Genomic DNA, 13,898 nt, shown 5'->3' with positions numbered 1-13,898 from the left:
AGTCGCGAACACGTGAAGCCAGACATGTTTGATGGAGAGTCTAGTAGTCCCGAGTTCTGGCTCACGTTTTACGAGTATGCATGCAATGAAAACTACTGGCACAGCGACAGAGATAAAGTGAAAAACATGCGACTATTCCTATCGGGCATAGCAAAGAGTTGGTACGAATGGCGTCTCAATGCTCACAGCAACAAACCATGGATAGAGTGGAAAGCAAGCTTTCTGAGCTCCTTCAGCGAGAACAAGGTGTTGCTATGGGACAAAGCAATCACATTCAAATACAGGTGTGGATCTGCACTCAGCTATTTTTATGAGAAAAGGCGCTTGCTACAGGTGGCGGACTCATCTTTGCCTGAGACGTCTGTGGTTCTGCTTATCATTCATGGTTTAAGTCCGGACCTCCAGAAGCAAATACAAATGCGAGGACCCAAGACGGTCGAAGAACTTCTGCAGGGAATGCGAAACCTCTACCTCCAGGACCTAAGAACCCAGCGTCAACCCATGACGCCTGCTGCAAGGAATACCGGGGCCACACAAGCTGAGGAACGACGCCCGCTTGCAAGCTAGAGACCTACTGCAACACCCATATCCTTTTTGACCGCCCAGGGAGGCTCAGACCATGGCGAAGAGCTAGATGACGTAACAAAAAAACTAAATAGAGAGGGTCTCGGCTTCCACCCGACGACATCAAGAGAAGCTGTTTATTTGTCTCATACAAGTCTATTGTACATATCTATTTTTGTGGATGGAAAGGAACGGAGTGCGTTAGTTGACAGCGGAGCAAGCGTCATGGTTATTAACGCAAATATTTTTGAGAGGGCGAAAGTAAAAGAGGCAAGACCAGTAGAAGTACACGGATACCATGGAAGACAAGCTGTTCACGATAAATGGACTTGTATAACCATATCGTGTCTCGGCAACACTGTCACTGCGCAAGCACTGGTACTCGACGGAGTTTTGTATGAACTACTGCTTTCACGTCCAGTCATCAGTGCACTTCGCCTTAATATCCACTGGACAGGCGAAATTACCACAGAAGAAAAGCGCCGCGCTATCAACGCTACAGTTTCGCCTTCAAGGACTCCGCGGAAACCATCGTCAGGTGAAGATGTTAGGACGCTTTACCCGGAATTGCTGTGCCTGAAAGGATATCCTACAGCAACTACGAAGTTTGAGGTTCCATTCCAGCTCAGTGATACGACGGTGGTGAGAAAAAAGCCCTATAATATGTCACGAGAGAAGAAAGTGTGGCTTCAGAACGAGATTCAAAAGATGTTGAATGCGCAGATTATCCGCCCATTCACGTCTACGTTCGCTTCACCCATCACCATTTCACCAAACGAAGATGGAAGTCTTCGACTCTGCATGGACTACAGACAAATTAATAAGCAGACTGAGCTTTTTCCGTTTCCTATGCCACGTATAGACTCTATCATAGATGACACGGGTGGCTGCAGAGTTTTCTCGCGCATTGACCTATGTAAAGGATTTTGCAAGTTCCGATTTCTGAAAAGTGCAAGAAATATTCTGCCTTCATCACGCCCTTTGATATCTATGAGTATAACCGCCTTCCATTTGGATGGAAGAACTCACCCGCTTGGTTCCAGAAAATGATGAACGACGTCTTGCGACCGTTTATCGGGAAGTTTTGTAACGTCTACATAGACGATATAATAGTATACTCCCGCAACGAGGAAGAGCACTCAAACCATCTGGCTAGTGTACTTCAAGCACTTTGTGACGCTGAGCTCAAAATTAATGACAAGAAAAGTGAGTTTTTCCAAAGTAAAGTGGTGTTTCTTGGAAGAGTATTTGACGGCCAAACCAAGACAACGAAACCAGAATCAGTCGAACGAATCGCAAAAATGCAGAAGCCGTATGACTTGCACTCTTTGTGGGTATTTCTCGATCTTGCAGGGCATATCCGGCCATTCATTAGAGATTCTGCGACCAAAACCAAATGCCCCACAGAAATGACTAAGAAGAATGTGCCATTTCAGTGGACAGCAGAGTGTGAATCTGTTTATCACAGCCTTGTGACCATTATTTCATCGGATACGTTCCTGACCCTTCCAGACTTCAAGTTGCCCTTTCAACTGAACACCGATGCTTCTCATTATGGCACAGGCGCAGTGCTTTACCAGAGAGATACCGACTCTCAACGGAGCCGTCAACAGAGGGTCGTTGGGTACTATTCGTACACCTTTTCGAAAACTCAACTGAACTACACGACTACAGAGAAGGAAATCTTGGCAGTCCTAATGGCCGTACGCTATTTTAGACCTTACCTGGATGGCAGGAGCTTCAAGCTCTTTACGGATCAGCAAGCCTTAATGTATATCCTTAACCTCGCCGAGCCTCGAGGAAAAATTGCTAGGTGGGTGAGTGAACTCCAGCAGTTTACTTTCATGGTCCACCACAGGCCTGGAGAACACCTCAAGGATGCAGATGCGCTTTCAAGACTTGTGCTAATTCCTGATCATAAAAATGTCAACGCAACATTGTTGTGGGAAGGAACTGAAGAACTTAAGTTACATAACGGAAAGTTCACAGTCCCAGAAACAATGGTGCCTCGAATTTTGGAGCTCTATCACGACTCCCCGCACTCAGGTGGACATGACGGCTTTTGGAGGACATTTCGCAAGATTCGTCAGCGTTTCCAGTGAAAACACATGAAAGAGGACGTTCAACGGTATGCTCAGTCTTGTTATCAATGTCAAGTTCACAAAGCCAAGCACCTTCAGAGAACAGACGATATGGTTTTGCCTCAACATTCCAACGTACCATTTGAAGTCATTCATCTGGATTTCGCAGAGCTCAAGAAGAAGGCTGCAGGAGTAAGAATCACGCAGTCTTTCCTAGTGGCAATAGACCAGTGCACAAGAATAGTGGCAGCACGGCCGGTAAGAAAGACGCAAATAGTGTGATCGCTCTTTTGAGTTGAGAGATGTTCAAGAATACGAAAATAGTAATATCAGACAATGGGCCAGCGTTTATCAGTCAGCGATTGCAAGATTGGGCGAAGGAACGAGGAGTTGTATTGCGACGCTCCATACCATCCTGTAGGAAATGGCATGGCTGAAAGAATCATTCGGGATTTGAAGCAGTTCATTTCAATGTATCCAGGTTTTCAGGGTGGATGGAAGTGCTGCTTGGAGGCAGCTGTCGTTCATCACAATCGGTCGCACACTGCGAGCATCGGCTGTAGCCCATATTTTGCAGCTTTCGGAAGGGTACCAGTGCTTCCTGCTGATCAAGAACTTTGCATTGGAGACCGCCTGCAATTGTGCGAAAAACGAAAAACTTGGGAAGCCTATCAGCGATACCGGAAAAGTATGAAGAGGAACTTTGACCGTCCCACAACACGCGGATACCTCAGATACAACTGAACGATCTGGTGCTTGTCAGAAAAGGCCTTCCCGGCACAAAGTAGATGTACATGGGACCTTATCGCGTGGTGCAGATCGCAGTGCAACATGGCGTTCTCAAAAGGGTCGGTTACACCAGCGATGATGGTGTGCTGGAGTTTGCGACCATTGGAAACGTTTTCACGTACCACCCCAGGAGGGATGAGTCTTCAAAGAGGGGGAGTGTACGTGGACGTTAGGCAGGGTTGGAGGGAGACGAGGAGGAAAAAGAGGTTATAAATAAAGAAGATGGCTGACACCCCAGCCTAGTACTGTGTATTATTACAACTGACACGTCCAAACATGATAATCATGACATGCATTTCATGTAACAACATGACTACATGCCACAATCATGATGCACTTGCGGCCCTTTCGCTAGCTTCACATATACGAAATTCGGTATATATCACGTGACTGGATCACAAAGGTACATGACTAGTGCAAACATCATAATCATGAGATGCATGTCATGTGCGCTCATGAATACATGCTACACTCATGATGCACTCGCGGTCGTTTTGTTTGCTTCACATATACCAAATTTGGTATTGCGGGACGTGAATGGACGACATAGCTAAATGACATGTCCAAAACATGATAATCATGGCATGCGTGTCATGTAAAACATAACTACATGCTATGCTGATAGCGCGCTCGCGGCCGTTTCGCTAGCTCCACATATGCCAAGTTTGGTATCACGTGACAAGAATAGACAACGAAGGTAAATGACATGACCAAACCTTATAATCATGACATGGAAATCATGCACGACATAACTTACGTCCGCCTCGTAACGTTGTGCTGATTTTAAAGAGACATCTCAACCTTTCTCATTCATGTTTCACTTATCGATTCCCACTATACGTGAGATCTGCCAATTTTTTGTTTTAATTTTGCTTCAGATAGCAAGCACGGCGGCAATGGCAGCAACCATGTGTAGTTTGACCCCACTCATGTTGACCGTATTAGCGACGATGATGGCTACAAAGTGTACACAGTCAAGTTTGGACGTGTCGTTGCATAAATGCACTATGTAACTGCTAATTACGATAACGGCAACTTGCGACTGACAGATTTCATGCATTTGCTGCTGCCTCATGAAGAATGCTAGGGCTTCGAATGTTTCAATCACCTAATGTGTTTCTCCCCACTCATCACCCTCTCACCTGCTCGCGGTAAGGGTGCAGTATTCCAGTGGCAGATTGAGTGGTCCCGCTCTGAGTGCTCGGTCCCCCGATCCTCCCTGCGCTACCCTTCTACTCCTGTTCTCTCAATGGAATTCGCCATTAAAAGGAGGGTCCCCCAATTTCATCCCGTGTCTCTGCAGTTTGCACTAAAGAATTATCAGGGCTAGCCTTACTTTGATAACATTCCAATTTTTATTGTGATAGTATTTATATGGACACTCTCAGTTGATTTTTTTGCCATCGCCGTGGCCATCATGTTCTGGATATTTATATATACATATATATGTAAAAAAAAGGCATAAAGAAAAAGAATTCAGTAGAAAAAATTTCAAAGCAACGTATCTAGGATTCAAACCAGCGGTGCCTCGCCCTGTAGCCGGCTGCACTAGCCAGCACAGCCACATGGCATGCTTGTGCTGGTGATTAGCGGCAAGCTATTCATATACATTTACCGCTCGCGGTACGCTGATCTCTGAACAGCTTTAGCGTATTTTCTATTATCAACGCTTTTACATTTTCTTTCATGTTGAAAACCGCCCTTGAGATGCGCATGATAAAGTGGCCCTTTTCTGTACCATTCATTATAAGAAAAAAAGCAAAAAGAAAGCAGGGCACAATTGGCGTCGAACACCACTGCGGAGTAGGAGACGCAGAGGGGTCATTCCACGGGCTGCAGTTTAAAAGAAAAAATTATGGACCATCTCCCCAAAGGGAACCCTGATGGAATGCGAAGCAGCAGCGGTGTGCACGGCATTGACTCTGCTGAAACGGGCGTCGATGTGGGAGCTGGAAGAATGCTTTGAAGGCAAGCTCGGTGTAGCGTTTACTCGAGTGAACGTTTGTTTGAAACGCAAGGGCACGGGAGGTAGGTTGGGTTTCCTGTAAGTTTCATCGCAGAAAGAGTGTTCGCTTGATGTGCGCTCAAACGTTGCGAGAGGTGGAGAGGGTGAACCGAGACAGATGACACTTGGTGAGCGGGTACAGACTAGGGAGAGAGTGATGTCAACGTGCATGCTTTGCGAAGGAAAGTGTGACCTACTTGGCACCGCCCCAACACCTGCAACTAGGGGAGCACAATGCGGACAGAAGGACAGCGTTACACAGGCTAGTCGAAGAGCTGCTTCGCATCTGAAAACAAAAATAAAACATATTCAGCTTCTGCATTGTGGACATTAGCAGCACGAAGTAATAACTATGACAGTTGTTAGTTCACACTGGTCCTGTGTATATGCGTTCTTTTCAAGCATCCTTTTTTTTTGTGCTGCAGTGGCGTGCTGAAAGTATGGAGCTGCTTGTCCTTTATGTGATATTCTAATTTCTCTTTATCGCATTCATTGCTTAGCCTTTGTGATGAAACTGTGACATTTTGTTGCTATTGCATTCATTGCTTCACCCTTGCAGCAAAACTGTCACCTTTATTTTTTCACTCTCACGTGCTGCAGATGAATGCTTCTGTTGGTGTTCGCTTGAACAGTCAGATTACGCCAAGTAGCCAGTCCAGCACAAGTGCAGCCATGGCAGCACAGACGCAGTACATCAATTCCTTGACTTCATCTGGTAAGCTGGTGACATTGTTTATTTGTTGTGAGCAGTATGTCAAGAGAAAGCTTTACTGAAATTTTAGTTATGTATTATTGTGTAATTTTCTTACTAGCGCCTAACTGTTCTCTGGTTCTATGTGCACTTGTATTGTGTAGTTCTCTTCAGTGTCCATGTCTTTGTGGTTTACCCTCTTTCCTGATGAATGTGCGGCAACACAATCTGCACAGAATACTATGAAGCCTCCTCTTTGCTATCATTTAGTTGGGCATGACATGGCTGCACGCTGCACTTCATTCTGTTAACACAGCGCCTACTCAGTATCACCTGAGGCACAGGTCACCGGTGGTGGCTACAAAACCAGGCTGCGGGCTTGCAATATTATCCTTGCTCCGCTACCTCAGACGAGCATAGTGTCGGTATGCTCACCTGATGCTGCTATCGTAGTTGAATAAACAATTATGTTTTCATGCTGGGCCCTGCCCTTCCGTCGACACAGCATCCCACATCTGGTGACCTGGAACTAGCCTAGCTGTCGACATTGTCACATTTGGTGACCTGGAATCCGAACACATCGCCCTGCCATAGCCAACTCGGAAGCTCTTGCTGCTCTTGGCATGCAGGTGAAACAACTTGAACAGCAACTACAGGCCCAGCAACAGCTGCTCCAGCTGCAGCGTGAGCCAATTGAGTTGTATTCGCCCTACGATTCCGCAGTGTTGTGCTCAAGCCACGCCCCTCAAAGCTCTCTTCCAGGAGTGACTGTCAACGCAGACCCTGCTACTACTGTGGCCGTTACCAACGTGAACATCAGGCGTATTGCTGTCAACCTTCTGCCGTTTTGGAGGGACTTGATCAAAGTATGGTTCGCCGGAGTCAAGGCCCAGTTCTTCCTCGCAGGCATCAGACACGAACGGTCCCGCTATGACTACGTTGTCGCCCACCTGGACACCCGCTACGCCAACAAGATCTGGGATATTCTTACCAACTCACCAACGGCCATTCTTTATCAACACCTCAAGACACAACTTATTCACTGCCTGTCACCTTCGGATGAACAGAAGGTACGGCAACTTCAGTCCGCGGAGCTTGCCGAGCGCAAACCTTCGCAGCTGCTCTGCCACATGCAGCATAAAAGTCCAACGTACTTTTTTTTTCGAGTATTTCAGCTCCAGGGACTTCCATCACACATCCAAGCTGTTGTGCAGGCTCAGCTCAGCTTCCTCTCAATCAACATGCTGAGATTGCTGACTGCATCATCGAGGTCTTTGTGCCGCTGCTGTCGCCTACCATCCAGGCTGTCGCTGCACCTCTGAACACCACAAAGCTTGTGCACCATATTGACATCAATCGACAACTCGGCTCCATTCAGCAATGCCTTTATAAGTGACTTTGAACACGTCGCTGACACCAGTCGCAAAGCAGCGACTGTAACACTACCTCATCACAGCAGCCTGCTCAGCACAGTCGGTCTTATCACTATCGGCACTTTGGTGACAGCCCGGCAATGGTGACTATCCTGCTCCACTCACCAGAAACTCTAATGGCAGCTGGTAGAGACGGGCCGCAAGCTGCCAACCTGGAAGCCGTCGCATTTTCGTGACCGACCAATGCGAAGCAGTTTTTTGTTAACACTGGTTCCGACATCTGCTGCTACTTACGAGCCTATCTTTAAGGGGAGATGCGAGTCGAAAAATCGCGTTTTTAGCGAAATTTCTCGTATTTCTGATTTTTATTGCATTGTAATCTTCAAACCTTCTTTTTTCATCTGTGAAAATTTCAAAACTAAATTCAAACCGCAAAATTAAAAAAAATGTGTATGAAGGCATCGCGGTGGCTCAAAATTTCGTGAATTTGCGTCGATATTGGCCATCTTTGACTGCGCGCTGCTCCCCGTCGCAGTGCCGCCCGCCATCGCGATCGGTTGGGAAAGTTGCGTCCGGCCTTCTTCTTACAGCTCCGACGACCGCCAGTTTCGTACGTGGGCAAAAAATAAAATAAAAAACGAGGCCTTTTTATCACGTGGTTTAAGCGGTTTGAAACATGCGGCACCCTAAGCCGCATCGCCATTGGCTAACGAGTCATTGTCAGCTGTGTTGGTGGCGGCCATCGGCATTTGGTCCGTCTGCTTTTCTGCGCGTCTACGCATATTTCCGCGATGACAAGCCCGAAAAAGTGCAACGTGAGACTGCAGAAGTTTCGAACGAAGCACAAGTTCAAGGGAAGGCGGTGTAAAGCGCCCCGAACGACGGCGACGAACGAGAACGCGCCTACGTGTGCTAGGCCTGACGGCGGCATTGACGAGTGCGCGAGCGACAGTGGCTGCGATGAAGGGATTGACGCTGCGCTTTCTTTCGTCAGTGCTTTAGAAAGGAAGCTCGGCTTCTTCGAAAAAGACGAAAGACAGCGCGATGAGGTTTGTGCAACGAGAGTTTTGTGCGACACCCTCTTGCTGACGGCACTTGTGGCAGGTGCGGCATGCCCTGCTTGCGGTATTCAAAAACTTGCCGTTCGGGAGCCGGCAGAAAAGCGCAAGGGACTTTCGTCGCTCCTCGGACTTCATTGCGAAAACAGCGAATGCTCAGCGACTGTTCTTTCGTGCTCCTATATATGTCACTGCGTGTTACGGCGGACCGCAGCAGCCGAGTGAGCCAATGGTACGACAGTGGGAGCTCCCGAGATAGTTTCGCTGTAAATGTGAAGGCAGTGGTGGCTGCACGCGCTGTCTGCATTGGGCATGAGCAATTGTCGAGATTTTGCTTCATTATTGGACTCCCAAAGCCAATGCACCACCGAGGATTTTTTTCGATAGCAAAGAAGGTGCACACCGCTGCCATGGCAGCTGTGAGTGAAAACTTGCGCCGATCCAGAGAGTTGACGAAAGAAGTAGCAGGCGAAACTGATGTGGCTGTTATGTTCGACGGCACTTGGCAGAAGAGGGGCCACAAAAGCCACAACGGAATTGGCGCAGTTATCACCTTAGATACTGGCCTCTGCTTAGACTTCGAGGTCATATCAAATTACTGCCTGACATGCAGTAGGCACAAGGATATGGGCCCAGACGAGGAAGTGTGGCAGGTATTCTATGGCCCAGTCTGTGAAAAAAATGCAGACTGTTCCTCCCATGCCATGGAAACGGAGGCTGCAATGCGCATTTGGCAGAGAACATGACACTTATGGACTTATGACACCCCACTGCATTTCATGACATTCTTGAGTGACGGTGACAGCAAAGCATATAGTGCAGTTGCAGAGTCAAAAGTCTATGGTGCTGTCAATATAGAAAAAGAAGACTGCACTAATCATGTGGCCAAGAGACTTGGCACCGCGCTACGGAAGCTGCATGTGCCATTACCACGAGGGCAGAAAATGAAAGAGCCAGCCATTCAGAAGCTCCAAACATACTATCAGATTGCCATAACAAGCAACAGGGGGAGTGTACGGGATATGTACACTGCAGTATGGGCTTCGTACTTCCACTCATGCTCTACTGACAATGCTGGCAGCCACATGTTTTGCCCTGCAGGAACAGAGTCGTGGTGTAAACATCAACGCGCTGAAGCACTTGGTGAACCCGCACCACGCCACACACCTCTCCTGACAAAAGCACAGGGATTGGCTGTTTTGCCCATTTATAAGCGGCTAACGGATGAGAAGCTCCTTGCTCGATGCATCAAAGGGAAAACCCAGAACGCATCGGAATCCCTGAACAGCAAAATTTGGCTACTTTGCCCCAAGACTAAGTTTGTCTCCCGAACGGTTGTCGAGACTGCCGCAGCTATGGCAATCCTGTGGTTCAACAAGGGTCATGCTACTTTCGAGCACATCCTGGAAGAGCTCAACATACTGCCATCTAGAGATCTGGTTACTTTCAGTGATTCCCGCGATGCGAGGCGCATCAAGAGAATGTCCGAGCGTCTGACAGCAGAAGCAAGGGCCCACCGTCGTCGTGGAGTGAAAAGGGCACGGCTAGAAGAGAGTGCTCGCAAGGACAGTGAGGGCACAACCTATGCTGCAGGACAGTTCTAGTAACTTGCAGTGCTTTTCAAAGTTCTGTTGAACATTATGGCCAAAGATTATGCATTTCTAACAACTCTGTGATAAAGAAAAAAGGTTTCTGTAATGCGTTTTTCTCCTTTTGCAGTTTTGTGTAATCTGTGCTTCTTATACACGCTAGTTCGTATACTTAGAATTGTCATACCTCTATGAAATTTTGCACATAGCGTGATGAAGGCCCATAGAGTGCAAGTATCTATTCAGATTGTCAGTGCTGCTTGATTATGTTTTTCAAAAATTACATAACATTGAAAGCCCTTAGCAACTAGAGCCATAGTAAATTTTTCTATTTTATTATTGTATTTCACCTTTTTACACACAAAATTTGTATAGTTTTTTGCACTCTACAGTTCCAAAGGATCATAGTCAGCTATATCTGCATGCTTTATCTCAGATTTTTATAGGTCAGAATTGTTGCATAACAATGGCCATAATTTTGCAGTATCTGACCTGCAGAAAGAAAGCCAAGCAATCTACATGAAAATAAATGACATATTTGAAAAGAGGAGAAAAAACTCTATCAGCATGCCAATTTGTGTTAAATTCAGACTCTTATTTAAGAAAATTGTTTTTCGAGTAGCATCTCCCCTTAAGGTCCTCATCCACCTGTCTTTCGAGCTCAGTGCGGCGAACTGGTCCATAATCAAGACGTACGGCTTGCTCCACTTGCACATCGAGCTCAAAAACCTTTGCTGTGATCTTCGCTGGAATTTTGTCATCGCTGATGTCTCAGAGCCAATCATCGGCTAGGACTTCACGGCACATTACAACCTCCTCCCAGACTGCCACCACATCCGTCTCATCGACATGATGATGGGACATTCTTTGCCAGGCCAGCGAACAAGGACCCACCAGCGAAGCATCAAGGTGCTGAACATCCACAATTCTTTGCCGTATCATGACATCCTCACTAAATTTCCCAGTTTGACTTGCCCCGGCGAGCTGCCATGCAACGTGCAGTTCACTGCCATATCCTATATCCGGACACTTCAGGATCCTCAGTTTTCTACCGCACCCGTCGCCTGTACATAGCATGCACATAGCTAGTCAGAATTCGAAGCTATGCTCCGTTAATTAAGAAATCGCCCGCCACTCCGACGGCCCATAAGCCTCACTACTTCACCTTGTCCCGAAGAAGACCGATGGCTGGTGGCCCTTTGGCGACTATCGTGCTCTCAGCACACACACAATCTTAAACAGGTACCCCATCCACCATATACAGGACTTCATCCATCGCATCCACTGGCACCATGTCTTATCTGTGCTGGACTTGGTAAAGGCCTTCATGCAGATTCCACTAATCTTGACAACATTCAGAAAACTGCAATCAACACTCCCTTTGGCGTGTTCGAGTTTCCCTTCATGAGCTTCGACCTAAGGAACGTCAGGCAAACTTTTCAGCGCTTCATCTACGAGATCATTCGACCTCGACTTCTGTTTCATCTACCGGACTATTCGACGTATTGACGTATTGGTCTCTTCTTGTAAGGCCGAAGAACACCGCAGGCACGTTCGTCTACTCTTCCAAAGCTTCGATGGCCGTGGGAAGAAGCTTGCTCTTCTGTAAACATACAGAAGAGCAAGCTTAGCACTTTCACTGTCCATTTCCTCGGCCACAAAGTTTCATTAAAGGGAACTCGACCCTTGTCTTAATGCATTGCAGACTTGCAGAACTATCCTCAACCCATCACCGCGAAAGACCTTCGCCCACTTTGCCGGCATGCCTAATTTTTTTAGGCATTTCTAGGCGCTCACCGCGAACTACCAGGTGAGCGGACTACCTGGCAGTCCGCGATAGCTTCGCCACCGGCCTCGCCCTCATGAAATTTATAGACAACTCCTGGCATCCTGTGGCATTTTGCTTTAAGAAACTCTCAACTGAGAAAGACACCTTTAACACAATCAGTTTTACCGACAAAACCATGGCCCCGGCCACAACGAATTCTCCCTTTTACTATAGAGAAATCATTTAACCATATGGTGTAGTAGCGCAATTTTCACGGGGACAAAGAGGACAAGAACACACGACACTCGCTACACTCGCAACTAATTTTATTTCAGAAGCAGCACATCATATATAACCCATAACCCTAGCGACACAGAAAAGAACTACGAACATTGAATCATTGCCAACAGAAGCTTTTGCGCAGACTCAAGCGATAGTACACGGCAGTTACGCTTACACTTTAAGATGACATAACTAAAAACAGCCCTGGGTAACATCAAATAAAAAAACAAAAAAAAAGGCTGTTTTTAGTTATGTCATCTTAAAGTGTAAGCGTAACTGCCGTGTACTATCGCTTGAGTCTGCGCAAAAGCTTCTGTTGGCAATGATTCAATGTTCGTAGTTCTTTTCTGTGTCGCTAGGGTTATGGGTTATATATGATGTGCTGCTTCTGGAATAAAATTAGTTGCGAGTGTAGCGAGTGTCGTGTGTTCTTGTCCTCTTTGTCCCCGTGAAAATTGCGCTACTACACCATATGGTTAAATGATGTCTCACCAACTAGTCCAGCTCTCAACCCTACTGTACTATAGAGAACTTCTGGCGAAATACAAAGCAGTTCAACACTTTCGCAACGTCCTCAACGTGCAGCACTGCACTTTCTATACAAACCACAAACCCTTGGCCTATGCCCTTTCAATGCTGCGACAAACTACCGCTGGTTCAGCAGCTACCAGCTAACGCCCCGCCGCGGTGGTCTAGTCGCTAAGGTACTCGGCTGCTGACCCGCAGGTCGCGGGATCGAATGCCGGCTGTGGCGGCTGAATTTTGATAGAGGCGAAAATGTTGTAGGCCTGTGTGCTCATATGGTTGAAGAACCCTAGGTGGTCGGAATTTCCGGAGCCGTTCACTACGGCATCTCTCAAAATTATATGGTGGTTTTGGGATGTTAAACCCAACATATCAATAAAATCAATCAGATAACAGCCAAGATCATCGCTGAGGCTCAAATACGATGGACGCAGAGCTGCAGAAGCTTCTTGAGGGCGAGTCCTCACTACAAGTCACCAAACCTGTTTGACAAGCACAATCCACTGCTATATGTCGACGGGACGAAGCAAGCCCTATGTGCCTCTGTCTTATCACTGTGGATTTTTCAAACCAGCTTTGCAACCTCAGCCACCCGGCATTTGTGCCTCTACACGCCTTGTGGTACTGCTATGTCTGGCCCTCCATGCAGCGGGATTGCTGCGTCTTGGCTCACTTTGCATTCAGTGCCAATGCACTATGCTCACCAGGCACGTCACTTCACTTAGAGCATTTCTTTAGCCCTCTGGTTGGTTCAAACATATTCACCTCGACATCATAGGACCCTTTCCCTCAGCCGGACCCTATTGCTGCTGTCTCACCACCATTGATCGGTTATACTCAATGGCCTGAGGCGTGACTCGTTGAGGGAATTACTGAAGAAGTGGTTTCGACCTTCTTCATCTGTTGGAATGCTCGCTTTGGCTCCCCTTGCCGCGTGACCACCAATCAAGGATGACATTTTGTTCGCATCTTTTCAGGTTCCTCAAATTGACCATCGAGTTTGGGCGCTTGAGGACCACCAGCTACCACATGTGTGCCAACGGGATCATAAAGATCTTTCATCGGCAGTTCAAAGCAGCCATTATGTGCGACCCGGACTCATAGTGACTTGAGACCATCGCAGCCGTCATTCTAGGTCTTTGCGCCTGTAAGAAAACTATGCGCTAACGTGAG

The 13,898-nt window shown here is 47.1% G+C and overlaps 1 protein-coding gene across 2 annotated transcripts in view; it reads left to right on the top strand.

Annotated features, from left to right (window-relative positions):
- LOC119187710 (cell division cycle and apoptosis regulator protein 1) overlaps nucleotides 1-13,898 on the top strand; it is a 274,460-nt gene that overhangs the window by 84,163 nt on the left and 176,399 nt on the right. For both annotated transcript variants that reach the window (XM_037435792.2, XM_037435791.2), the window contains one exon: nucleotides 6,040-6,154. In XM_037435792.2, coding sequence (XP_037291689.1) covers nucleotides 6,040-6,154 — 115 coding nt within the window. The remainder of the gene's footprint in view (nucleotides 1-6,039; nucleotides 6,155-13,898) is intronic.

The sequence above is a fragment of the Rhipicephalus microplus genome, chromosome X (genome assembly GCF_043290135.1).
Source record: "Rhipicephalus microplus isolate Deutch F79 chromosome X, USDA_Rmic, whole genome shotgun sequence".
In the NCBI taxonomy this organism is placed as follows: Eukaryota; Metazoa; Arthropoda; class Arachnida; order Ixodida; family Ixodidae; genus Rhipicephalus; species Rhipicephalus microplus.
This window is presented reverse-complemented; position numbering and strand designations above follow the sequence as displayed.